The 26,667-nt window shown below is 47.4% G+C and overlaps 1 protein-coding gene across 3 annotated transcripts in view; it reads right to left on the reverse strand.

Annotated features, from left to right (window-relative positions):
- Positions 1-25: 25 nt before the first annotated feature.
- LOC308580505 (uncharacterized protein) overlaps positions 26-26,667 on the reverse strand; it is a 29,350-nt gene continuing 2,708 nt past the window's right edge. Inside the window, exons 1-4 of one of the 3 annotated variants that reach the window (XM_081182232.1) lie at positions 25,856-25,977; positions 5,440-6,162; positions 5,205-5,328; positions 26-4,366 (exon numbers count right to left, since the gene is read on the reverse strand). In XM_081182232.1, the coding sequence (XP_081038358.1) occupies positions 3,102-4,366; positions 5,205-5,328; positions 5,440-6,162; positions 25,856-25,879 (2,136 nt within the window). In that variant the 5' untranslated portion in view covers positions 25,880-25,977 and the 3' untranslated portion in view covers positions 26-3,101. Of the gene's footprint in view, positions 4,367-5,204; positions 5,329-5,439; positions 6,163-10,557; positions 10,703-25,855; positions 25,978-26,667 lie in introns of those variants that run through there. The other 2 variants (XM_081182233.1, XM_081182234.1) reach the window with 2 other exon arrangements.

Genomic DNA, 26,667 nt, shown 5'->3' on the forward strand with positions numbered 1-26,667 from the left:
TGTCAAGTACAGTTTCTCATTTCCCCCCAATCTTAAATTCATTTCTCTGCTTTTCCACATCAGTTTGCAATTTTCTCCTCTAAAAAAAAAGTCCTCATGAAAATTCATCAGCATCTTAGCGTGAATTTCTCCTAATATATACATTTTTGCATGTAATTTTGCCTAAAACGCACATTTCCCCAAAGCAATTTCCTCTAATATAATTCATTTTATTGGTATTTTCGCTAACATGTGCATTTATATGCACACCTTACCCTAGCATATGCATTTTGTACACATTGTTTGCCTGCACGACCGCATGGCAAAATTCAGAGAAGTGCAAAGTTCAAAGGATGGCCGTGTTTTGGATCGCGCATTGTTTCAGAAGACGCAAATTAGGCAAGTTCGCCTTTAAATGCAAACTGAATCCAACCTCTCCCCCATCCCTAACCCACACAGTGCATTCAGGGCACTCTTACACCACTTTAGCAGTCCTAGAGAATCCTGGGGACCGTGGTTTGTTAAGGGTGTGGGAACTGTTCCATGAGGACAACAGCAGCCTTGACAAACTATGGTTTTCAGGACTCGAATGGTTTCTCAGCCCTGCTTCCACATTTGCTGTGTATCAGAGATGGGGAACCTGCAGCCCTCCAGAGGTTGCTGAGACTTAAACTCCCATGATGCCTGTTCACTGGCCATGCTAGCTGGGGCTGCTGGGAGTCGGAGTCCAGAACCATTTGCAGAGTCATGTTAACCCCTCCCCCCCAAAAAATCAATTCTTTAACATAACAGGGTGCTCCTAAACACATGCTAAGCCTAGCATGTTTCCAGTACCAGAACTGAACTGAGCTTACAGCCCTTCTATACCACAGTCCTTCACTACTTAGTTTTTTTTCCATTTTGGCAACCCAGGAGGTTTCTTGGGGGTTGGGTATGCTTAGCTGTAAAACAACCAGGAGTCCGAATCTACTTGTCAACCTGCTGCAACTATCACCACAATCCCAATCGACCTTCTGCCTCTATAGGAAACTTTCTCAGCCAGAGGCCACAGTCCCTTGTGGGCAGCCTCCCAGGAACTTCAAACTAGTGGCAAAGGGGTCTGGAGGGCCGCATTCTGGACCCCAGGGGCTGAGGTTCCCCACCATTGCTCTACGAAACTATAGATTCCCTTGGCTGATTAATACAACGAGTCTGGAAAGAGGCTTGAATTAGTCAGGCCAAGCAAGTGAGCAGCAGGAGCTCAACATTCCTGCATTGCAGGGGGTTAGACTAGATGACCCCTGGGGTCCCTTCCAACTCTACAATTCTATGATTCTGTGTTAAGACTAGGGGCAGGCACTTCTGCTGTGACCTTGAAAGCAGTTAAAGGTTGATCCGTCTAGCGCTTTACGTCGTATTTCTGGGTGGGGAGGGGAGCATTTGCGGTGCTCTACCAGCAACGTGGCCTTGACTATTTGGTCAGGCCCTCCTCAGAGGAGGTCAGTGCATCATGCATGCAAATATCCCCACCCACCCAGGCAGAAAAATGAAGGGCAGAGGTGAGCTTGCCCTAGATTCATTTGGGGCAGGGGGACAAAAATAGGGCCACATGTCACAGGCTAGAGGTGGTCAAACACAGTGGGACTGGGTGAATTTGTTCTCAGCCAGGTGCAGCAGAGGATCGTTTGCCTGCAAGAAACTTGTGGCGCAGTGGTTGGGTGGCAGAGGAGAATAACAGTTATACAGGTCTCCTGCCATCCCATAAAATACTTTTGCTTCTACAAATCTACACCCTGCCAGCTTTCCAATGACAAGGGAAGGAGGACAGAGTTACCAGAAGTGTTTTCAAACTACATCTTGTGGTGTGAATGGGAATGCTTGGCAATTTCTCAGAAGAGGAGAAAGGAAATGGAGGAGAAGCTGTCCTCTGAAAGGAAAGCGAGGCCACCACAATGCAACCAATATTCTCAAAACCAATGAAATGCTCATCTATAAGAGTGGGTTGGGTGTGCTGAAAGACACCGTCGGGCTTCAAGGCGGTGACAAATTTAGAGGCCCAAGAGGCCCAGGCAGGTGTTTCCATGCAAACTATGTGTGGGTGGGTGTATGTCATAATAAATTTCCCAGAATCCTCTGCAACACGCTCCCATTTTGTGGCGGTGACCGCTTCAGCGGATGAGTTGCTCTGGACAGGTTTCCATAATGTAAAGCTGCCTTGAGAGACACTGCCTTGGAAGAGCTGAATTGTTCATCTCTGTGCAGAGTCCTGCCCATCCTCCACCTTGGCCATTCTCTGCGGCAGGGATAGGGAACTTCCAGATATTGTTGACTCCCAACTCCCATTGGCCCTGGCTGACATGGCCAGCAGAGAAGGGTGATGGGAGTTGCAGTTCAGCACCAGGCAGAGGGCCCCATCCCTGACCCAAAGAGAGTCACCAGAACACAGGAAGTTCCCTTATACGGTCAACCTGCAGGTCCCTCTGGCTCAGAACTTTCTACACTGACCGTGAGCTGCTCTCTATGGTTCCAGGCACAGGATTCTCCCAGCCCTAGCTGGAGGCTGTGAGGACGGAGTCTGGAACCTTGCACATGCATAGATTGTGTACTACCAGTGAGCCATGGCCCTTCCCTTGACCTCAGGGATGGTCCGCAGAGTTTGCTAGCTGGGAATCACAGCAAGGCGGCAGGCACCATAAGAACAAACCTGCCTTTGTGCCAAGTCAGACCACAGGTCTGTCTAGCCGAATGTGCGCATCTCCCCTTAGGTCTGGGGGATGGAGGTGGGGAATGCAGCATGCACATGTGCCACACTTGCGCACTCTTCATGGGCTGTAGGCTGGGAGATCTGCACAAACCACAGGCCTAGCCATGTTGATGCCCATCACACCAGCAAGCCTTAACAGCCAGGATGAATAACCAGCCTTTGGAGGAAACTTATACCTATGGAGAGAAAAAATATACGTGTCTTCTTTCTAAATTGTAAGAGAGGTTCCGCGCCTTAATGTTATGTGTAGAGAATAAAAACGGCCCTCGAGATTACAGAAGCTAAGGCCATCCCTGATTTACAAGATTCCTGGCCGGGGCGATGGGTGAAGTGGCCCCATCAGGAGGGCCGGCCTAGTGACCAAAGCCTCTCCCCGCTCTTACGCGCATTTGTATGGCTCCTCTCCCGTGTGGACCCTCTTGTGACTTAGGAGGTGGGAGCTGGAAATGAAACACTTCCCGCACTCCAAGCACTCGTAGGGCTTCTCCCCCGTGTGTACCCGCTTATGGCTGACGAGGCGAGAGCTCGAGATGAAGCTCTTGCCGCACTCGGAGCACTCAAAAGGCTTCTCTCCCGTGTGGGTTCTCTTGTGTGTGATGAGGGAGGCTTTCTGCCGGAAGCTCTTGCCGCACCCTGAGCATATATATGGCTTCTCTCCCGTGTGGATCCGGCTGTGCGCCGTCAGGTTGGAGCTCCGGCTGAAGTTCTTGCCGCAGTCGGGGCACTTGTACGGCTTCTCGCCTGTGTGGGTCCTCTTGTGGTCGGTGAGGTGGGAGCTGCTCCCGAAGCGCTTCCCGCACTCCAAGCACTCGTAGGGCTTCTCTCCGGTGTGCACCCGGATGTGGTTGATGATCTGCGAGCAAGCGCTGAAGCTCTTCCCACACAGCGTGCACTCGTAGGGCTTCTCTCCCGTGTGGGTCCGCTTGTGGGTGATGAGGGAGGCTTTCTGGTTAAAGTTCTTGCCACAGTACGAGCAGCTGTAGGGCTTCTCTCCTGTGTGGACCCTCTTGTGCGTGATGAGCTGGGAGCTGGTGCTGAAGCTCTTCCCGCACTCGGAGCACTCGTACGGCTTCTCTCCTGTGTGGGTCCTCTCGTGGGTGATCAGGGAGGCTTTCTGGTTGAAGCTCTTCCCGCAGACCGCACACTTGTGAGGCTTCTCGGGCATGTGGGTCTCCTCGTGCCTCATGAGCTCAGAGGGGTGTGAGAACCAGGTCTCGCACACCGAGCACTTGTAGGGCTTCTCCCCAGTGTGGATCCTCTCGTGGATCACCAGGTGGGTTCTCTCGTAGAAGCTTGCCCCACAAAAGGAGCATTTGTGGGGCTTTTCAATCGGTTGCATTTCCTGATGGCCAAAGCTCTGGCAGGAGCTTTCCCCCGAGTCAGCGTGCCTGTGGGTTCCCTCCTGGGAGGAACCTTCACGTAAGCCCCTCTCGCCTTCCTCAGAAAGCTTGGCGGCCTTCCCAGGAGGGCTTTCCAGGTGACCTTCAGGCCCCTGGCGACTTTCAGTCTTCCCGTCCATCTCAAGGCCCTGGAAACCTTTCGCTTTGGCTCTTTCCAGCGATGCCCCACCAATACCCACTTGATCAGGCCGGTCAGCCTGAAAGGATGACTCCTCGTCGTCGTCATCTTGCACTTGCTCATTGCCTGTTGGAACACAAATACAGTGGTACCTCGGGTTACATACGCTTCAGGTTACAGATTCCACTAACCCAGAAATAGTACCTCGGGTTAAGAACTTTGCTTCAGGATGAGTACAGAAATTGTGCTCCGGAAGCAACGGGAGGCCCCATTAGCTAATGTGGTGCTTCAGGTTAAGAACAGTTTCAGGTTAAGAACAGACCGCTGGAATAAATTAAGTTCTTAACCCAAGGTACCACTGTAAAAGAATCGCAGTGAAGGGCCCTGCTGTATCCCCCCAGAGGCCAGTTTCCTCTTTCCCACAGTAGCCAACCCGGTACCCCTCTAGCAAGCCCACAAACAGGATGTGTGGGCAACAGCCTTATTTCCTCTTTGACCTCCCAACAAACCATGAGATTCCATTTAGCTAACACCGACCAGCTAATTCCACGACGGAATACTGTACTGCATTATTTTATTTATTCCAGCGATCACCACCCTTACTCAAAAATGAGCTCAAGGTGGCGTTTCTCCAAGGAGTTCAAGGTGGTGTACATGTTTCTCCCCCTCCTCAGTTAATCTCCACAACAACCCTGCGAGGTAGGCTAGGCTGAGAGGCAGTTAACTGGCCCAAGGTCACCCAGTGAGCTGCATGGCTGAATGGGGATTTGAATCGTGGTCCCCCAGGTTCTAGTTTGGCACTCTAACAACTCTGCTACACTTGCAAGCCAGTGAGGTGGTTTAGACTGAGAAAGAGTGATCAAGGAGACAGCAGGGGACTTCAAGTCTGATCATACCTGAGCATTGGACATATTGGCTGGGGTTGGTGAGAGTCCCTCGCCCCTGGGGTTGCAGGAATACTTACCAGACAAGGTGGCCTCCCAGTCATCCTCCTGCTTTTCCTCCAAGGGGAGCTGCATCTTCAGGACAGCTGCTGGCGAATGATCTGACATGGGAGAGTTAAATGGCTTCTCCAAGGAGCCTGACAGCTAATTTTTTAAAAAAAGAGAGAGATGCATAATAGTCAGACAAGTATAAAAAACATGAACGCTGCAGGTACAGTTACCACCAACCCCAAACCCTTAATCCAAAACAATTGCCTTATGTTCGGGTTCCTCGGACTCTTGCAGGTACCGCTCTGCCAGGGCTACGGCTCGGGTGCAAGTCTCGGGGCCCTGGTCCCTGACCCAGCTCTGCATTTCCGGAGGCAGGACCGTCAGAAACTGCTCCAAGATCAGGAATTCCAGGATCTGCTCCTTGCTGTGAGTCTCCGGCCGCAGCCACTGGTGGCAAAGTTCCCAGAGCTTGTTGCAAACCTCTCGGGGGCCCTCGGCCTCCTCGTAGCAGAAGAGGCGGAAGCGCTGCCGCCTCATCTCGACGTTGACCAGGTCCTCGTCCAGAACCTCCTCCTTCACTTTTACCGGTGACTCTCGGCTGCTCTCGTAGGCCTTGCTGGGGTCTCCACCGAGGCCTGGTGGGCTCTGGTCCATGCACTCGACCTTAGGCCACCGGCCACCTTCAGCCCCTCCCTTGAAGGAGGTCTGGAAATACTTGGTGTCTTCTCCTAGTGAGTACTGAGGTGGTTGGGGGTTCCTCCATCCCGAACGGGAGGGCTGCATCGCCTTCAAGAAGTCCTGCAACTGGGACTCCCAACAATGGTCCTCCGGCTCCCGTTTAAACTGCTGAGGCGTGGCCCCTTCCATCAACTCCCCGGTGGCCCCGACCTGAACGACATGAAGGTCTCGGGCTCCCCCCTCCAAAGTCTCCCGTGGTTCGGGTCCTGCAGGTTCCTGTTCCTCCATTTTGGTTTCCGAATCCAGCTCCTGAATGGGAAAGAGGGAAAAGTAATTTTTTTTATGTACCCCAAAAATGGGGCGGGGGGCGACCAATGAGAGCTTATGCTGAATTAAGAGCAGAAGAACAACCTTGTGTCTCAAACCCCATGGAGATGTCTTGGAGAGGGTGATGAGCAGGAATGGAAGAAGATTTGGGAGCTGGAGCAAACTGGGGGATGAGAATATAGGACCTCAGGAGGAGGACCTTGAGCTTCATGTCAGTGGCCTGCAGTGTGTATGTGGATTTGTGGTTGAAGACAAGAGATAGCCCATCCATCTCATTAAATATTCATTGATTTTTAATTGCAGGTCAGTTGCTTCTTTTATTTCTTATATATTCTTGGGTTTCATTACATCACAGCTCTAATTCCATATATTTCAGCGCATTACGACTGCTGCAACAAGGAGAAACACCAATTTCAAGCAGCAGCTCCCTATATTCCTAGCTCAGTGGTCAAGCATCTGCTTTCCAGGCCAAAAGTCCTGGGTTCAATACTGGGTATATCCAGGTAGAGCTAAGAGAAAGACCCCTAGAGAGCCTCTGCTGGTCAATGTGGACAATACTAAGCTGGATGGGCCAAGATAAGGCCACTTCCTATGTTCCTAGCTCTGTCCCATTTCAGACTTAAGTTGGGGTAGGAGGGTAGGAATTTCACATCCAAACTCTGCTTTAAGATGTCCTACGATGAACAACCCACCTCTCCCTATATCACTGGTTCCATTTGGACAATGGATCCCCATGTACCTATGGGGGGCAAGCCACTCTTTACCCTGCAGATCTTTGAACTGCCCTTGGGAATGGATTGATAACCCATAAGAACATTAAAAAATATATTAGAATTGTAGAGTTGGAAGGGGCCCCAACAGACATCTGGTCCAACCCAGGAATCTCAACACATGGTCCCCCATCCAATCTGAAACCATAGCAGACCCTGATTAGCTTTGTGAACGTGCTAGCAGTTTTATTGCTGCACCACCAGATGTGCTTAAGAAGAGCCCTGCTAGATCAAGCCATTGGCCCATCTTAGTCCTATTTCTTTCTTTCCTGTTTATTTATTTTTTTAAAAAATTTATATACCATTGTATCACAGGGGTATAGAAAGCCATAAAACCATACAGTAAAATAATGATAAAAAGCAAGTTAAAAGTTCTCATGATAACCAACCACACGCCTATGGGAAGCCTGGAAGCAGAACCCGAACACGAGAGCCCTTTCCCCTTCTGAGGTTTCCAGCAACTGCTATTCAGAAGCATTGCTTCCTCCGACTGCAGAAGGAGAACATAGTCATTCAAGTTTCTTCCAACGCTGGCAATGAGGCTCCATCCATGCCGTCCAAAGGCATTTCCACACAGCAGTTCAGTGCGAGCTCAGTGCTGCGAATGTGTGCAAGTTTTGTGCAGCATCCACACACAACATGGGATCATCAAGATGCCAGCCCATATTATTTCCACATTTAATCTGATTTTACTGTCTCTGTCGAAAACCCGCTAAGTAAAAAAACACAGAAACAGGAAATCCAGATTAAATTGGTGAGAGTGGACAAGCAAAATGTGGCACAGCGTTTCGATAACGACGTCATGTTATGTACCAGCAGTTCCAAGACCACAATAAACTGCTCTGTATAAAAACATAGCCTCCTTCAGCAGTTCCCCCTGCAGCGCAGGGGGTTGGACTAGATGATCCTTGTGGTCTCTTCCAACTCTACAATTCTGATTCTTCCCCCCCCCCCCAACCACTTGAAAACTGCTGAGAGTCTTGGCAGACAAGTTAATGGGTTTTTTCTGTCCGTTGTAGCAATTGTAATGCACTGTGCTAGATGCTGCAGGATTTTTAACTGTATTTTTATTGCTTCTTTCATTATTTAAATTGTATTTTATTTTTTGACATAGACTGCAATAGAAGGTACAATAATACATTAAAAAATACAATACAAAAGCAGCAATAAAAATACAATTAGAACTCAACATGAATATTTAACGCACTGCACCCACTGTTCACAGTTGCTGCACCCGCTGTTCTACACATACACAGCAGACCACCGGATTGAAGTCCACAGGCCACAGTCTGGTCTGGTCCTGGTCTATTCAGGGACACAGAACATAGGAACTGCCTTATAATGAATCAGATCACTGGTCCATTTAGCTCAGGGATCAGCAACCTTTTTCAGCTGTGGGCCGGTCCACTGTCCCTCAGACCCTGTGGGGGGCCGGACTATATTTTGGGGGAAGAAATGAACAAATTCCTATGCCCCACAAAGAACCCAGAGGTGCATTTTAAATAAAAGGACACATTCTGCTTATGTAAAAACACCAGGCAGGCCCCACAAATAACCCAGAGATGCATTTTAAATAAAAGGACACATTCTACTCATGTAAAAATGCGCTGATTCCCAGACCGTCCGCGGGCCGGATTTAGAAGTCAATTGGGCCGGATCCAGCCCCCGGGCCTTAGTTTGCCTACCCATGATTTAGCTCAATATTGTCTACACTGTCTGGCTGCAGCTCTCTCCCAACCCTGCCTGGAGATGCTGGGGACTGAATCTGGGACTCATGGGCACACACCACAACCTCTTTTATTGGTTACAACAAAATGCATCTTCCATGCCTAATTTAAGTAGGGGGAAGGGGATCTAGCAAGCACCAATTAAGGCCTCTGCAGAAACCTGTGTGCTCTTGGGTGCCACGTTGTCGATCCTTGAATAACAAAACAATAATGTATAAGACTATTGGAGGGATTGCTAACAGAACTTCAGCAAAGATCTAAGAACAGCAAGTTGCAAGTTTGTGTGTTTTTGTTTTAAAGAAAATTAATAAAGAATAAGGAACCTTCGGCTGCACACACACACACAATACATTTAAAGCACATCCATGACTGCCTCCCAAAGAATAATGGGAACTGTAGTTTATCTGTATACAGCCTTAGCACCAACCGAAAGGCAGAAAGAAAGGCCAGGTGAATTTTTCGTGGGAAGGGCATTCCACAATTGTGGGGCCACCACCACCAAAGGCTGCTTCTGTCATCATGGCCCATCTAATTTCACACATGGAAAAGAGCAGAGCACAGGACCTCCGAAGCTGATCCTCAGTGCCCACTGGTTCACATGGGTGCAAGCGATTACTGAGGTAACCTGGCCCCAAGCCATTCCAGGTCCTTAACAACTAATAACAGCCATTCATGAAATAAAGCTCCAAAACAAAAGCAGACAACCATTGCAGATGGAGCCACAAAACTTCAAATTTTAGGCACCAGATCTCAAGCCTGTCAGCAACATTTTGCGTCAATTGGAAGTTTATGAGGCATTGGTTTTGTCTGTTTTTTAAAGCAGCTTCACATGAATAGCATTGCTGTAATCCAGCCTGGAAGTAACCAGGACACCGATAACTGATGCCAAGGTCCATCTTAAAAGATGGAATAAATGTGTATTAAATAACGTGCTGGCTCACTTTGGCGTTGTGAGACTGACTCCCTTCCCCCTATCCTCTCCCAGGCCCCATCTGCACTATGTATTTAAAGCAGTATTATATCACTTTAAACAGTCATGGCTTCCCCCACTGAATCCTGGGAACTGTAGTTTGTTCAGGGTGCTAAGAATTGTTAGGAGACTCCTATTCAACTCACAGAGCTATAATTCCTGGAGTGGTTTAACACTCAGTTCCCCTTCCCAGGGAACTCTGGGACTTGTAAGGGGAATATGCGTCCCCCAACAACTTCCAAAGGGCCAGTGACCAACACAGACTAGCACTTTTCATCTCATCTAGCTGGCTATGTTGTCCATGGAACTCCCCGCAAGAGGATTCGAGGAGTGGGATGCTCTGTTCAGCTCATGCACTGTGCTGGCCAGCTCATGCACTATGCTTGGGCCTCGCCATCCCGTCCTCTTTGATTGCACCTGAGACACACTGCCCCACCTGCCTGGGGGGAAGATCAGTGGCAACAGGAAGCTGGTCCCCCCCACCTCCCCCCAGGCCGCTGCCCCAGGAAGCTGGTCCGCCATTATTGATCCTCTCGCGGAGCTCAGCTTCAGAGGGACTCCAGGATTCCCCGGGGCACAGTTTGGAAAGCCTCCGATTTAGGCCCTGCCTCTCGGGGTGACAGCCTGCCTCTCTCTCAGTTCTTCTGCAATAACAGTTCCTGGCGACCGTGCGAATCCAGACCACATTAAAGCACCCATGTCAAACCACATGGCATCTGGGCACACAAGTGCTCCGAGTCGAATTTTGCACACTTTTAAGTTTCTCCGAGGACACCCTGCTCCTTCCCTCCGGCATTAGTTCCCCATCTCTCTCGTCTCTCCCACTCAGCCCCCCTCCCTCTGCCACTACTTTGTACCTTGCATCCGGGTGTTCCCCCCCTTCCTTCCTTCCTTCCTTCCTTGAACTCACCCGCGCCTTGCAGCCTTTGTGTCTGCCGCAGCCCTTCGATTGCTCCCAGGTTGGGAAGCGAGATGCAAGAGGCCGTTTCTCATGTCAGACCGGAGGCGGGAGGCGGGACGAGAAGGGAAAGGGAGCCTTCCCCCCCCCTCCTCTCTCTCTGCAGCTCTCATCTCAAATTTCCACACGCCTTTCTAGGAACCAGAGCTTCATAGGTTTAACCCTCTGAACCACTCCAAGTAGGAAAAACAACAACATCAACAGAGGAGAACAATTGCAGAGGGATAGTGGCCATGTTAATCTGTTGCAGTCAAGAGGACTTGACTTGCAGTCTTTTAAAGGCCAGAAAGTGAACAGTGGCTGGAGCTTTTCTTGGACTACAAAATCACACACACACACACACACACACACACACACACACACACACACACATATAATGTTGCTTTTCTAGCCCTAGCGAAGCCCCTCTCAAATGGTTCCCCCCCCATGTAAACATCAAGGAACGAAAATTAAAACTAAAGCCTTAAAAATAAAAAGGGAACAGAGTTCGCACTCCTCCAAAAGTCCTTTTTATTGTGCATGGCTAATGTTTTGTGCCCATGATGCTATTGGGGTGTCCACACACTATTCCACTTTCAATACTGTTTACATCTTCAAAGGTTTGGAGGCAAAAACACTGCTTTATTTCTAGTCACTGCAAGTCTTGTGGCTTACTGCTGAAATCCTTTAACTTTTCATACCACCAATGTTCTGGAGTATTATTATTATTATTTTTGTCCCACTCTGGATGTGCTATAGCCCCTTAGGACAGCAATAATGTGGTAGCATTGGAGAAACATTATTTAACAAATGTTGTATTTCAAATTGCTGTAACCTGCCCGTGGGCCTTACAGTGAAGCGTTGAATAACAACAACTAATAAAGTAGAATAAATCCACCAGCAACAAATAAAGCAGAAAAAAATCAAAGCTGATACACCCTGATCAGTCACATCTGCACAATAGATTTAACACACATTTACACCACTGAATCCTGGGAAGTGTAGTTTACCCAACTCAGAGCTACAATTCCAAGCTCTTTAAAAGCTACAGGTTTTAGGATTCTTTGATGGGAAGCCATGGCTGCTTAAAATGGTATAAGAATGCTTTAAATATATTATTATTTTATTTCATTATTATTTATTAACTTTGTATACTGCCCTAGGACTTGCTGATCAGAAGGTTGGCGGTTCGAATCCCCGTGACGGGGTGAGCTTCCGTTGCTCGGTCCCTGCTCCTGTCAACCTAGCAGTTTGAAAGCATGTCAAAGTGCAAGTAGATAAATAGGTACCACTCCGGCGGGAAGGTAAACGGCGTTTCCGTGCACTGCTCTGGTTCTCCAGAAGCGGCTTAGTCATGCTCGCCACATGACCCGGAAGCTGTACACCGGCTCCCTCGGCCAGTAAAGCGAGATGAGCGCCGCAACCCCAGAGTCGGTCACGACTGGACCTAATGGTCAGGGTCCCTTTACCTTTATACTGCCCTTCATCCGAAGATCTCAGGGAGGCTCACAGCATCAAAATAAAAGATAAAACACAAAATACATAATACAAACAGGAAGAAAAACAAAACAAAACAATAACACCCCCTTTCCCTCGCCTCCAAATATATGGTGCAGAAGTGACCTCTGGGTCAAGAGCATGGTGTAGAATACACCCACAATAAAATACCAGCCCTACATTAAAAGCTATGTAGAATGTCTTCCTTGCCTGCCTGAACACCACCAGGGATATGGTGAGGACCAGGGTGTTACTGCAGAAAAGTCCTTGCTCGTGTTTTTTTTCCAAAGTGCGACACGCAAGAGGGACTTGGAAGATCCTAATTTATAGGGAGGTTCATATAGGACAGGGAAGTGGTACCCTCCAGATGTTCCTGGGCTAAATCTCCTATCATCCAATGGCCAGGGATTATGGGAGTTGAAGGGTCATAGGTTCCCAATCCCTGATATTGGAGAAACCCACAAATCTATTGCCAATCCATGAAGTGTTGTTTGGGGGTGGGGTATTACATCTTAGGGATGGGAGATTCTGGCAAAATCAGCTTTTCTCATTTTCTAATTTCCCAGACTTATATTCCGTTCTCCACATTTTCACATCTGTTTGTGGTGTGTGTGTATAGCCCTCATGAATATTCATCAGCATTTTTACTTCTCCTAATATATGTATCTTGGTATGGTGATTTTCCTAATACACACATTTTTATATAGCAATTCCCCCCCCCCCCGCAATAAATGCCTTTTTTGTATACTATTTTAACTGATATATGCATTTTACTGCACACTTTAGTCCAGTAAGTATGAATTTTTGTAGAAGTCACTTGGCTAGAGAACTGTGCTTCAAAATTAAGAGAAGTACAAATTTCAGAGTACAAATTTCAAAGGACAGTTGTGTTTCCATTTTCGTATTGTGTCAGTGTGAATTAGGTAGCTTAATATTTAAATGTGAACTGAAGCAAAGACCTCCCCTTCCCTGATTACATACCCAGACTGGTACAAGGAGAAACACTGCAAACATATACTGCATAATTACGTCCAAGCAGCAAAACTCTGAGAGGAAACACTGATTAGTCAGTTTCATGAAACAAAGTGTCTTGGTGGCCCAAGCAAACAGATTTGTTAGGAATACAGGAAATTGACATTATTACAAGGTGCACATACCAATGGTGGGCGGGGCCAGATGCAAAAGTGGGAGGAGCAGCAGATACTTATTTTTTATTATTAAACTTATATACCTCCTTCATCAAAAAATCTCAGTGTAGTTCACAAAATTAAAAATACGCGATGAAAGCTAAAATAAATATTTAAAACAAAAACAACAAAACAATAACCCCTCCACCCACCCACAAACACATTTAAGAGGCTGTAGAATATTAATCAGCCGAATTAATATTAATAGTATAGAAGGCATGTATGCTTTCTATACATAAAATTTAAGAGCCTAAGAAGAGTCCTGCTGCATCAGACCAATGGCCCAATCTAGTCCAGTATCCTGTTCTTACATTGGCTGACCAGGTGCCTGTGGGAAACCTACAAGCAGGACCTGAGGGGAACAGCACTGCCTTCTCCACTTGTGATTCCCAGCAATTGGCATTCAGAGGCATAGATCGCCTCTGACAGTCGAGGATATAGCCATCGTGTCTAGTAGCTATTAAGAGCTTTCTCCTCTGCAATATTTGTCTAATCCTCTTTTAAAATGAATCCAAGCTGAGAGAGCAAGTTCCAGAGTTTTAACAATGTACACATCAATCAGAAATTTGTATCACAGCTTTACTAAAACGACAATAAAAGGAGGAGAGACGTGTCAAAATGCATGTATACCCTCATGCTTAAGGTAAAAAAGGACTCCTGGGCGGTTAAGCGACTCTGGGGTTGCGGCGCTCATCTCGCTTTCAGGCCAAGGGAGCTGGCGTTTGTCCACAGACAGCTTTCCGGGTCATGTGGCCAGCATGACTAAACCGCTTCTGGTGCAACGGGAAGCTAGAGCACACGGAAATGCTGCTAACCTTCCCGCCGCAGCGGTACCTATTTATCTACTTGCACTGGTGTGCTTTCGAACTGATAGGTTGGCAGAAGCTTGAACAGAACAACAGGAGCTCACCACGTCACAGGGATTTGAACCGCTGACCTTCTGATCAGCAAGCCCATCGGATATGCGCCCTCATGCATATCCAGGGTTAGTCATGCTCAGAGCAGACACAACTAACGAAGGTCCATTAATTTTAGTGGGTCTACTCAGTAAAACCCAGGATCTCCACCACAGTTGTTCTGAAATGGATTCCAAATAACTTTACTGCAAGAGAGGCTGCCTTCCTTGCAATAGAAAGGTTAATTTCCATTCATTTTCTGATTCCTTGTGTTATTTTAGTAAGGGCTTGAGATCTCTGATCCCTGTACTCTGCAGGAGAGGACCTTCTGTAGTTATTACCACATCACAATATAGGAATCGGGCCTTTAGCATGTTGGTACCTGCCCTCAGAAGCCCCTTCCCCATTACAGATCAGACAAGCAAAGTCTCCATTGCCTATCGAAGACCTTCCTTTTTCAAAGAGCCTTTTAAGTGGAGATATTTATCCTATTTTCTATCGGCGTCGGATTTGAAATTGATTTTACATACAAAAGTGGTTTTTAATTGCTTTTACATATGAAAGCGTTTCTAGTTGTTGTTGTTCTCCCTTGCGTTGTTGTTTTTCATTTTAATATATAGGTCACTGTGCAATTGCTTTTATTGCTGCTGGTTTTCATTGTGAAATTGCTTCGAGGCATTTTCTGGGAAGCAATTATTAAATGGAATTTAAATAAATAATAGCAAGCGTTCTCCAACGCTACAAGCATAAAGCTGATGTTCATGAATATGGCGATGCACAGCAAAATTGACTCTATCACCTACAGGGCTGGCTTGAGGCCTTTCCCTGCCCGAGGTGGAAGGACAATATGGCGCCTTTCCTCATTTCATGCAACTAAAGTGGAAATGACTGGGGGGTCACACCACATGTTTATAACACTCTTATACCAGTTTTAACATTCATTGTGTGTCCTCCCACCCACCCACCCCTGCCAAATGTGAAAACTGTAGTTTTTTTAAGCCTGCTGTGGACTGTAGCTCTGTGAGGGGGTTCTCCTAACAACTGTCAGGACCCTGAACATAGTTCCCAAGATTCTTTGGGGGAAGCCATGACTATTGAAAGTGGGCTCAAGAGTGCTCAAATTGTATGGTGTGGATGTGACCTGGCAGTGTCCTCCACTGCACTTGAGGGCCCAGCCGCACGTACCTCCCTAAGGCATATCCTGCTGAGTCCATGATGCATGAGGGACTGTTTACTTTGGCTCAGTGTCCCCTACACTGTGCACACACATTCCCATGTCCACATTTTTACCGGACGCCAGAACTGAACCCCTTCTCTCCCTCCTACAGTGGTACCTCGCAAGACGAATGCCTCGCAAGGCGAATGCCTCGCAAGACGAAAGAGTTTTTGGTTTTTTGAGTTGCTTCGCAAGACGAATTTCCCAATGGGCTTGCTTCGCAAGACGAAAACGTCTTGCAAGTTTGTTTCCTTTTTCTTAAAACCGCATTCCTATGGGAAACCGTGCTTCGCAAGACGAAAAATTCGCAAGACGAAAAAACTCGCAGAGCGAATTAATTTCGTCTTGCGAGGCACCACTGTATTCTGAACAGAAGAGAGGTGCAAAGAGCTTTGCTCAGTGAGTGACCACAGCGGTGGCTGGTTTAGACCCCTTTCCTCATTTGACGGGGTGCCAGATTTGAGGATGGGGCACATATCCGCTCCATTTTGTGTTCCTGTCTCTCTTCCGTCTCTTTCAGCTGTGGCAGCCATTTTGTCTCACGCCACGTTCCCATGGCAGCCATCTTGTGTTATGTCATGCATCCACGACAGCCATTTTGTGACTGGTGCCCATGGTGATTTCTCAAAATTCCCAGTGTGCCCACCAGTCCCAAAAGGTTGGTGGCTCCAGATGGCACTGTGCACACCGCATACTCTCTTCTCAGCAGTGGAGGTCCTGCTCCATGATCACCTACTTTCTGAAGCCTCACACGAAGGAGAGTAGCCCTGGTTTATTATTCCTCACCAATTAAAAGCTTTTGGCAGCAGCTCCGAGTAGCTTTGCAATGCTGCCACCCCCTCACACCCCCCCCCACAATTTTGTTACCATTTTACAGACCGATTTTATTTTGCTGGCCTCTGTTACTTTTGCGATATGCTTCAGTTCTGCTGTTTTTATTGTTTTTAATGATGGATGGCTTTAATCTGTTGATTCCCTGGTGCGGGCTGCTTTGGTTTTATTTTACAAGAAAAGCAGGGCGCCAAACCATTAAATGAGATTAATAAATAATAATCTTAAAGAGTCCCTGCCAGTTATGCGCACCTCTTAAAAAGTCAGACACAGAACCTCTGCCAGGAAGAAAAGAAGCAAACCTGATACAATTCTTTAAAAAAAAAAAAAGAGTAGGGGAGGCTTGCTTAAGGCCTCCTAATGAGCTTGCATCTGAGCGGATATTTACTAGGGCACATTCCCAATTCCTAGCTTAATTTTGTGGCTGCTGTGATACACACTTGTGTGGTTCTACACTGACATTTGCCACACTTTATTCAAGAAGAACAAAGAGCCTTGTGGCACCTCAAAGACTTAATACTTTTATTATGGCACAAGCTTTTGTGAACTACAGTGTGCTTCATCGCTCTCCTGTGCTTTGGCTGAAGAGTGAAATGCAGAGGGCAACATCCGCGACTCAGTGAAAAGGCTGTGTGTCTGTGCACACGTGTGATGACTATGATCAGGCTCTCTACCAAAACCAGATATATTACACAAACATTAGCACAAGAATGGGGAATCTGTGGCCCTCCAGATGTTGCTGGATTGCAACTCCCATTATTCTGATCATTGACCACGATGGCTGGGGCTGCTGGGAGTGGGAGTCCTACACCCTACTTTAGCTATTGGAGGTGGTAGCCCAAGAAGAGCCCTGTGGAAGCACAAAGCTTGCTTCCACAGCAATACAGTTGGGTCATGGAGGCCACATTCACTTCATATGTCTCATGCACTATATGATACCATTTTAAACAGCCACGGCTTCAGAATTCTGGGCGCTTCGAGTTGTTAGGCGCCTCCCTTTTCCCATCACAATGGTATAACCATCAGGGAACTCTGAGAAGTGTAACTCCCAGCACCCTTCACAAACCACAGCTCCCAGAATTATTTGGGAGAAGCCAGCACTGTTGACAGCAGTATCATAGTAATTTAAATGTATGGTTTGAACCTTTAAGTAAAAGCATTAGAAACTTGAACCCGAAACCATAGAGATAGACAAAATCAGTTCATTTCAGTTCTATGCTCGTTTTTCTCACCTCCAGTTCTTCACATTTCCGTAGAAATCTGCCAAATTTTGTGGGGGGTGGAAATCCTAATGAAAAAGCTCGTTTTCAATGCAATTTTTCACATACTCAAATATTCACAGAGCTACCATTCCCAGAGTGGTTTTGCAATCAATCCCTCTGCCCAGGGAACTCTGGGAATTGTAGCTCCGGGAGCGGAATAGGGTGTCTCCTTAGAACTCCCAGCACCCTTAACAAATGACACCTCCCAGAATTCTTTGGGGGAAGCCATGACTGCTTAAAGTGGCATCCAAGTCCTTTAACTGTATAGGGAGAATGTGAGCACGGAGTCTTTCCCAGCCCTACCTGGAGCTGCCAGGGATTGAACCTGGGGACCTCCTGCACACCCAGCAGATACTCTGAGTTAATTACCCCTCCCTCCCTCCCTCCCTCTGCTTGTGTAATTATTTTGAGAGCTCTGCCTTGCCACATTGGCTGCTGCAGTGGTAAATCCAGCTTTCCTCCACCAGCACTTTACTGCTGTTATAATTTGTACCCTGCTATTCGGGTCATAAAATGCAGGCTGGGATTTAAAAAAAAAATAAAAAAATAGGCATAGATCTTGCTGAAAGAGGCGTATGTCTCAGGGTGTGGTGGGGAGTCTACATAGCTGGTCCGAGAAGAGGCCCTTCGCCATCCAGAATAGGGATGCAAGGGGTGGGGAGCGCAGTGTATCCTATCCTGTTTTATTTTGGGTGGGGGTTAAGAGGGAGGCATGTGCTCTGATGCATCTGGGGCCTGCTGTTTCTTTATTGGTGCGCTTAGCCTAGAGCCAGAGACTGCCTTGCTTTTTATTAATCTAATAAAAGGATTTGACAGAGCACTTCTAATATGCAGAGTGCTCCCCCCCCCCCAAATTGCTCGTCATCCCAACAAACAGCAGCTTTTATGGGTCAAAAAGCAGCAACGGGAAAAAGGCAGTCTCTCTCTCTGGCCACCCCACCTTCCCCCAGAACCAAATCCAGCCTCGGCAGCCATTAGCCACAGCTGCAAGATGAAACCTGTGGAGTCAGAGGCAATGTACTTTTGAATAAAGGTAAAGGGACCCCTGACCGTTAGGTCCAGTCGTGGCCGACTCTGGGGTTGCGGCGCTCATCTCGCTTTATTGGCCGAGGGAGCCGGCATACAGCTTCCAGGTCATGTGGCCAGCATGACTAAGCCGCTTCAGGCAAAACAAGAGCAGCACACGGAAACGTCGTTTACCTTCCTGTCGGAGTGGTACCTATTTATCTACTTGCACTTTTTGAAGTGCTTTCAAACTGCTAGGTTGGCAGGAGCAGGGACTGAGCAACGGGAGCTCACCCCGTCGCGGGGATTTGAACTGCTGACCTGATCGGCAAGCCTTAGGCTCTGTGGTTTAGACCACAGCACCACCCGCGTCCCAATTTTTTTGAATTTTTTTTTGGGTACTTTTGAATACCAGGCAACAGATGGAGAGGGAAGTCGGAAGCTGCACTCTTCAGAGCTGGACCTCTGGTCCATGTAGTTTGTGAGGTCATAACAAGAGCCCTGTCCTCATGGTGTCCAAGCAGGTGCCTCAAAAGCAAAACCTCTGTGCAACAGGGTTACCTGGCATACAGAGGCCTAGTGACCCTAGTGACAGAACACAGCCATCGTAGCAAGTACCCTCCATGAATTTGCCTAATCCTCTTTTGTAGCCACCATTGCACCTTGTGGGAGCAAAGTCCAGTTTTAACTGCGGGTTGTGTGAAGGACTTTTTTATCTGTCCTGAAATCTTCCAACATTCCACTTTATGGGGTGTCCCTGAGTTCTAGCATTATGAGTGGCAGCAGTTCTCCAGGGTTCCTGGGGTTGGACTAGAGCAGTGTTTCCTAACCGGTGTTCCGCGGCACACGAGTGTGCTGTGAGACATCGGCTGGTGTGCCGCGAGATGCCTGGAGGGAGGCGGGCGAGTCGGGCGGCGAGAGGCGGGGCGGCGGCGGCGAGGAGAGGCCGCGCCTCCTGCTGCTGCCTGGCGCTCCTCCTCGCAGCCGGCAGCGCTGCCTGGGCGCCTCCGCGCGACTCTGCCTCGCTGGGTTTGGTCTCCCAGCAGAGACGGGTCACACGCGCCCCTCCCTCCCTCCCTCAGCCTGCGCGGAGGGAGAGCCAGAGAGAGGCATCGCTCCTGCGCGGCGGGAGAGGGAGCAGCCGGAGGGCTCCCCCAAACGAGCGCATGGGACCGGAGGGGAAATCCTCTCCGAGGAGGATTGAGCGCAGCCGAGAGAAGCCTTTCGAGGAGCTGCCGTGTCCCCTGGAAACCCCCGTCCCAGCTCTGCCTGCCTGCCTGCCCAAAGCTTGGAGGTTCCCCGGCAAGGGGGAGGGGAAAAACTTTCACTTTTGTGCGTCCCTCCCGGCGTGACGCTGCGCGCTGACGTCACGGGGCGGGGCTTTAATGGTGGTGTGCCGCGAGATTTTTTTTCAGTAAACAGGTGTGCCGTTGCCCAAAAACGTTTGGGAAACACTGGACTAGAGGACCCTCAGGGTCCCTTCCAACTCTACAGTTCTATGATTCTATGACATTTCCAGCCCTGCTGCAATGTGTTATGTGTAAGGCTGCCTCTGAAGACGATTCAGAAGCTTCAGCTGGTGCAGAATTCGGCAGACAGTTTGCTCACCGGGACAAGACAGTTTGAGCGTATCACACCAATCCTGGTCTGACTGCACCAGCTGCCAATTATCTTCTAGGCCCAACTGAAAGTGCTGGTTTTGACCTATAAAGCCTTAAGCAGCTCAGTACTGCAATACCTCAGGGACCAACTCTCTCCACATAAAGCAACCCAGACTCTGCGTTCATCATCTGAGACCCTTCTTCATGTGCCTCCTTCGTGCGAGATCTGGAGGGTGGCAACACAAGAACGGGCCTTCTCTGTGGTGACTCCCCATTTGTGGAATGTTCTCCCCAGGAAGATTCGCCTGGTGCCTTCATTATATATTTTTAGGTGCCAGGCAAAAACGTTCCTCTTCAACCAGGCCTTTGGCTGATTAATATTCTACTGCCTTTTAAATGTGTCTGCAGGAAGGGGGGGCTATTGTTTTGCTGTTTTGTTTTAATTGTTTACTTGTGCTTTTACCCTGCATTTTATTTTGTAAACCACCCTGAGATCTTATGATGAAAGGCGGTAAATCAATCTAAGAAACAACAATAAATACCTGGAGATGTGGGGGATCGAACCTGGGACCTTTTGCATGGGATGCATGTGTTGTACCACTGAGCTACCTACAGCCCTTCCCCAAATATCCTTGCAAATAATTATTGGGGGCTGGCAGTCACTGATTCACAGACCCACCCTTATGACTGTGCTGCAACTCTGGCTTATTCCTGCCCCTCCTCAATTTCTCCACTGGCTACTTCTGAGGAAGAAAAGAGGCCACAGCAGGTTGCCAGCATGTAACACCTTGTCTGCAGTATTTGCAGTGGCTGCCAATCTGATACCTGCTGAGTTCAAGGTGTTGGTACTAACACATAACAGATAAGCTCAGAGATGAGGCTACCTGAGAGGCACCTGAGAGGTAACAGCAAGGGCAGGAGAGCTTCTCCTGCAAGCAGAGGCAGCCTGTCCTGTTTCGCCGCCTGAGGCAAAATGGGAAGGTGCCGCTTTGCATTCATGCCATGGACCCCGCTTGCCGCCCTCACCAAAGCCCCACTTACACGGCTGCAGCTTCTGCGTTCTGGCGAGATCATGAGAAAGCACTGCAGGAGCCTCCCCTTGTGATCTTGCAGAACTCTTGCAAGATCTTCCTAAAACCCAGAAGCCACTAGATCAGCTTCTCCTCACTTCTCTAGCATCATAGGAGCCAATTCTTAGGGGCCAAGGTCCCGTCGGCCTCCCCCCAATAAAATATTTGAGGGGGCCACCCCCCAAGTTGATGGCAATTGCTATTCAAATGTTGTCTGTGTACTGCGTCTTGCAATCTATGTGGGGTGAAGCTTATGTGCCCCCCAAAGATATTTTTTTAAGGAAAAAATATTCCAGTACTTACCGTGAACTTGTTACAGTAAATTACACTTTTAACATTTGTGGGAGAAAGGTGCCGGTACTGCACACCCTTGAATACACCCAGAAAAAAGAACTGCCCCCAAATATCTGGCAGTGGGGGCATGCCAGGGAGGCGCCCCTTGGATTCTGCTGCCTGAGGCAGCCCTGCCTGCAAGTTCCAAAAATAGACCCTGTCTAGGGAAGTTTCTAATCTTTGATGTTTTACTGTGTTTTTAATATTTTGTTGGGAGCCACTCAGAGTGGCTGGGGAAACCCAGCCAGATGGGCAGGGTATAAATATATTGTTATTGTTATAGCAGAATCCTGCTCCACAGGATTTTAGTGTGTCTTCTGCTGTCCCATGTAATAGTATTATTCTTGAGATACAACAGGCATCCGCAATCTATACTTTCTGGAAACAAACTGAAACATTTCTGTTCCAGCAAACTTTCCTAGCTGGATAAACAGACCTCGCTTAGCTGGTATTGTTTTTAAATTTATCTGCTGTTGTTTTCTGTGTTGTTTTCAGCCATTTTAGTATACTGTACAGCGCTTTGAGACACGTGTGGAAGGTGATATTATTATTACCGCTATTCAGCGGCAGAGCACAAGGTCCCACCATCTGCCAATGACACTGTTTTGCATTCTACAGAGGATAAATAACATAGGGCTCTACAGTGTGGAGTCTACACCAGGGGTGGAAACATTGGGGTGTTGCTGGACCACAACTCCCCAAAATCCCTTATCCCATCAGTATGTGCTAAAAGCTGGCTGGGACTGACAGAAGTTGAGAGTTCAACAAGATATGGAGCACCCCAGGTTTACCATCCCTGGTCTACAGAAAAGAACAAGTGGACAAAAATCTGACAACAAAATTGGCAATATCCAAAACCCTGGTGCGGGGAGGACATTTTCATCTTCCAGGACACTCTGTAACCACCATTAAAGCAATAATCCTGGAACAAAGGAACTTGAAATGGCAACTGCCATGTAAAACTTCCAAATTACAGTTCCTCAAGAGGTTCAGTTTATGGATTAGATTTGAACAAAGTCTTAGAATTCCTTGTTTTCTTTCATCATACCTCATGTGTCAATTGCCTTTCCAATGCCAGGATGCCAGTGATATCAAATTTAATTGTTTTAGGTGTTCCAAATGTTCCCCAAAAAATTTAGATTAAAAAAAATATGTTTAAACTTTTATTTAAATCTATTTTCCTCTCTTGTCGCTGTCTGCTGCCCTGAGCGGAATAGATATTTAAATGAACAAACCATTATTATTTTTCTGTGAATGGCCATGGTTAAACATCGCCCATACTCTTCTGCATTTCTGTTCCTTCTGACCTCACTATTTACAATCCCCATCTTGCACATCCCACTACCATGTGTGCCTGCGCGAGGGTGTGTTTTATGTATCACACATGCCCACATACACCTGCAACTCAGGATAAATACTTCATGCATCTGATTAAGTGGATAATATCCTACAAAAAATTATAATATGCGTAATTATGCAGCTGTCTTATATGAACTCTGTTAACAGTATAATGTATTTATGCTGTTATGTGTATTATTGGTGGTAGTAGTAGTACTAGTAGTATTATCTTTTTGGTAACAAGAAGATTCCACCTAAACATTAGGAAGAACTTCCTGACAGTAAGAGCTGTTCGACAGTGGAATTTGCTGCCAAGGAGTGTGGTGGAGTCTCCTTCTTTGGAGGTCTTTAAGCAGAGGCTTGACAACCATATGTCAGGAGTGCTCTGATGGTGTTTCCTGCTTGGCAGGGGGTTGGACTCGATGGCCCTTGTGGTCTCTTCCAACTCTATGATTCTATGAACTAAGTAATTAATACTACTAGTACTACTACCACCAATAATAGTCAGTGCTTTTTTTCTAAAAAAATGTTTAGGGGTACTCTCATTTTGACTCAAGAAAATCACCATTTTATAGTTCAAATTGAGAAAAATAAATGCAGTAAATGGACAAAAGTACAAAGATTCACAAAATGTTTAGGCATACCCCTGTGTCCTCCCAGAAAAAAAGCAGTGATAATAGTGATAATAATGTGTTAGTCCCTAAATTGCTACAAGGCTGTGTTGTTTTGCTGGGAGTCAGCTAAAGGGAAGAACAAGTAGCAGGTGATAGGAATAGCCAGGGGTGTTATTAGGGCACAGCCCAAGGGGCAGTGAGCCCCAGGTATTTTACACTGGGGGCCGAATCTCCTGCTCCTTGTCTCCTTTATTATTTAACCATATGGGGGGGGACTGGAGATGGGCAATTTTTTCTTTATGTCTTTCATTGTCCAATCTTAAGTTCTCTTTGCCAGTTTGCAATTTTCTTTTAAAGCCTTCATGAAAATTCAACAGCATTTTAGTGCAAATGTCTCCTAACATACACCCTTTTTGTGTGCAAGTTTGCCAAATATACCAAAGCTATTTCCCCTGGCATAATGCAGTTGTGTGCATCATTTTTGCCAGCATATGCATGTATATGAATGCTTTATCCCAGTGCATGCATTTCTGCACACACTACTTGACAAAAAAAACTGCTCTGCAAAATTCAGCAAAGTGTGGGTTTCAAACAACAGCCGTGTATTTCAGTTCATGCATTCTTTCGGAAAGTGAAAAATTGTTTCAGAAACATAAAATGGTAAAGTCTGAAGGGACCCTGAGGGTGGTCTAGTCCAGGGGTCTGCAACCCGTGGCTCCGGAGCCGCATGTGGCTCGTTTACACCTTTGCAGCAGCTCCGGGGCAGATACTAGCAAGGGGAGGAGGCGCATTGTGCACCCCGACACTCCCCATTGTGGCGGGCGCTGTACTGGCTGTGACGTCACATGGGGGCGGTGCGTGCGTTAGTCACGCACCGTCCCGACGTCACCTTCCCGCCCGCTGTCAGATCGCGGCTCCGGAGATATATTTGTTTTAAATGTCGCAATGGTTTTGCGGCTCCCAGTTTTTTTCCCTTCGGAAACGGGTCCAAGTGGCTCTTTTTGTCTTAAAGGTTGCAGACCCCTGGTCTAGTCCAATGCTCTGCCATGCAGAATTCTCAACACCCATGAGATTCCATCCCATCCAACCTCTGCTTAAAAACCTCCAAGAAAGGAGAGTCACAGCTCTCAACATCAGAAAGTTCTTCTTGATGGTTAGTTGGAATCTCCTTTCTTGTAACTTGAAGCCAATGATTTGAATCCTACCTCCTAAGCAGGAGGAAACAAGATTGCTCCATCTTCCACATGACAGCCCTTTCTAGATACTTGAACATGACTATCCGTCTCGTCTTTCCCAGGCTAAACATACCCAACTTCCTCAACTGTTCCTCATAAGGCTTGGTTTCCAGACCCTTGATCATCTTGGTTGCCCTTCTCTGCACATGTTCCAACCTGTCAGTATTCTTCTTAAATTATGGCGCCCAGAACTGGAAACAGTACTCCAAATGTGGTCTGACCAAGGTAGAGTAGAATGGTACTATGACTTCCCTTGATCGGGACGCTATACTTCTATAGATGCAGCCTGGAATAGTGTTAGCTTTTTTTGCTGCTGCATCACAATGCGGACTCATGTTAAGCTGGTGCTCTACTCAGACATCTAGATCCTTTTCACATGTACTACTGTTAAGCCAAGTGTCCTCCATATTTATATTTGTGAATCTGGTTCTTCCTGCCCAAGTGCAGAACTTTGTCCCTATGGAAATTCATTTTGTTAGTTTGGACCCAGTTCTGTAATCTGTTATAGTCAGACCAGAATTCAGGCCACAGCTCTCTCCCAGTTCTACCTAGACATGCCTGGAAACATCTGCATGCAAGGGAAATGCTCCACCACTGAGCTACATCCCTTCCTCAAGTTTTTAAGGTACCCAGAAACGCCCCTGGGATGAGCCACTGCCGATGTAGAATTGTCTGGCCCACACAGACCACTAGTCTATTAAGGTAATTCTTAATTTTCACGGCAGTGAGATGTGCCACTCCTGCTGAATTCAGCTCTCTCCTACCGCAGAAGTAATAAAAGATTAAAGAGCAACATGGAAAGAATTCACAAACATCCCACATCTAGAACACCCACGTAAGATGCTGCAGGGCCAATTCGACAGAGGTTGTTCCCAGCTTAGTCCCAATCCCCAGGGGGAAAGGATCTCTCTTGAAACGCAGCGTATGGATTGATATAGAAGTTCAGGCATCTCTTCTCTCAGCTTCTGAGCCCAAGAGGCACTGATTGTGTTTATTTCCCTCTTTCTTGTTACCAGACCGTGCCAGGGAGCGATTTCCTGCCTCTTTAGTTATTTATGGGATTTTTCCACAGCACTTTTCGACTTGCCTACCCAAATCCGCTTTTCCTGCCCCTGCCCCCAATCTGCCTTTTCCTCCCCATCGTTTTTTTCTCCTCCTCCTCCTCTCCACCCATCATCCCGGGTACCTTCAATTCACTGCTCTGAGACATCTTTCTCCAGCCGCTTGCAAAGATAATTCAAAATCCCAGTTGGCAAAGGCAGCAGACAGGAAGTGGCATTCATGAATGCAATCCCATTCTTCCCTCCCTTCCCTCCCAAGCCTCCTCCCTCTCTAGCAATTGCAGCTCAGTGGATTTAACCCTCAAAGAGCTGCAGAAGAGCGCCTCTAGTCTGGGAATCTGGAAGACAAGTTCTGAACATCTTCCCAGGGAATTCTTATTGGGTTTTATTTATTGCTCATCCAACTGAAAGCAGACCAAGGGAAATTGACATGCCAAAGCAGCTCTGTCTCATTAATTGCAATGGGACTTGGTTAGATGCTGCCCATCGATTGATTAATTGGAATGTATTTCCAGATCTTCCTCCCAAAGGCGGCAAAACCATCAGTGATAAAGCAATACAATTAAAAAATGGGAGAAGAACGTAGATAAAACATTGAAAACCAAATTCAAAACCTATAAACAGCGTCGCCTCCTCATGTGGCTACTCGTGGCAAAGGCAAGCACATCAGAAAGGCTGTTCACCGTCCAGAAGAGGTGGGTGAACTTTTTCGATCTGAGGGCTGCAATCCCTTCTGGGGAAGGAACGGTCACACAGAATCACAAAATTGTAGAGTTGGGAGGACCTACAAGGGCCATCTAGTCCAACCCCCTGCAATGCAGGTATCTTTTTGCCCAACGTGGGGCTTGAACCCAGAACTCTGAGATTAGGTCTCCTGCTCTAAGGACAGAGCTATCCAATTAAACATGCCAATGGAGGGTGGGGCCAGAGGCCAAAA

The sequence above is a fragment of the Podarcis bocagei genome (assembly GCF_964188305.1).
Source record: "Podarcis bocagei genome assembly, chromosome: 2".
Lineage (NCBI taxonomy): Eukaryota > Metazoa > Chordata > Lepidosauria > Squamata > Lacertidae > Podarcis > Podarcis bocagei.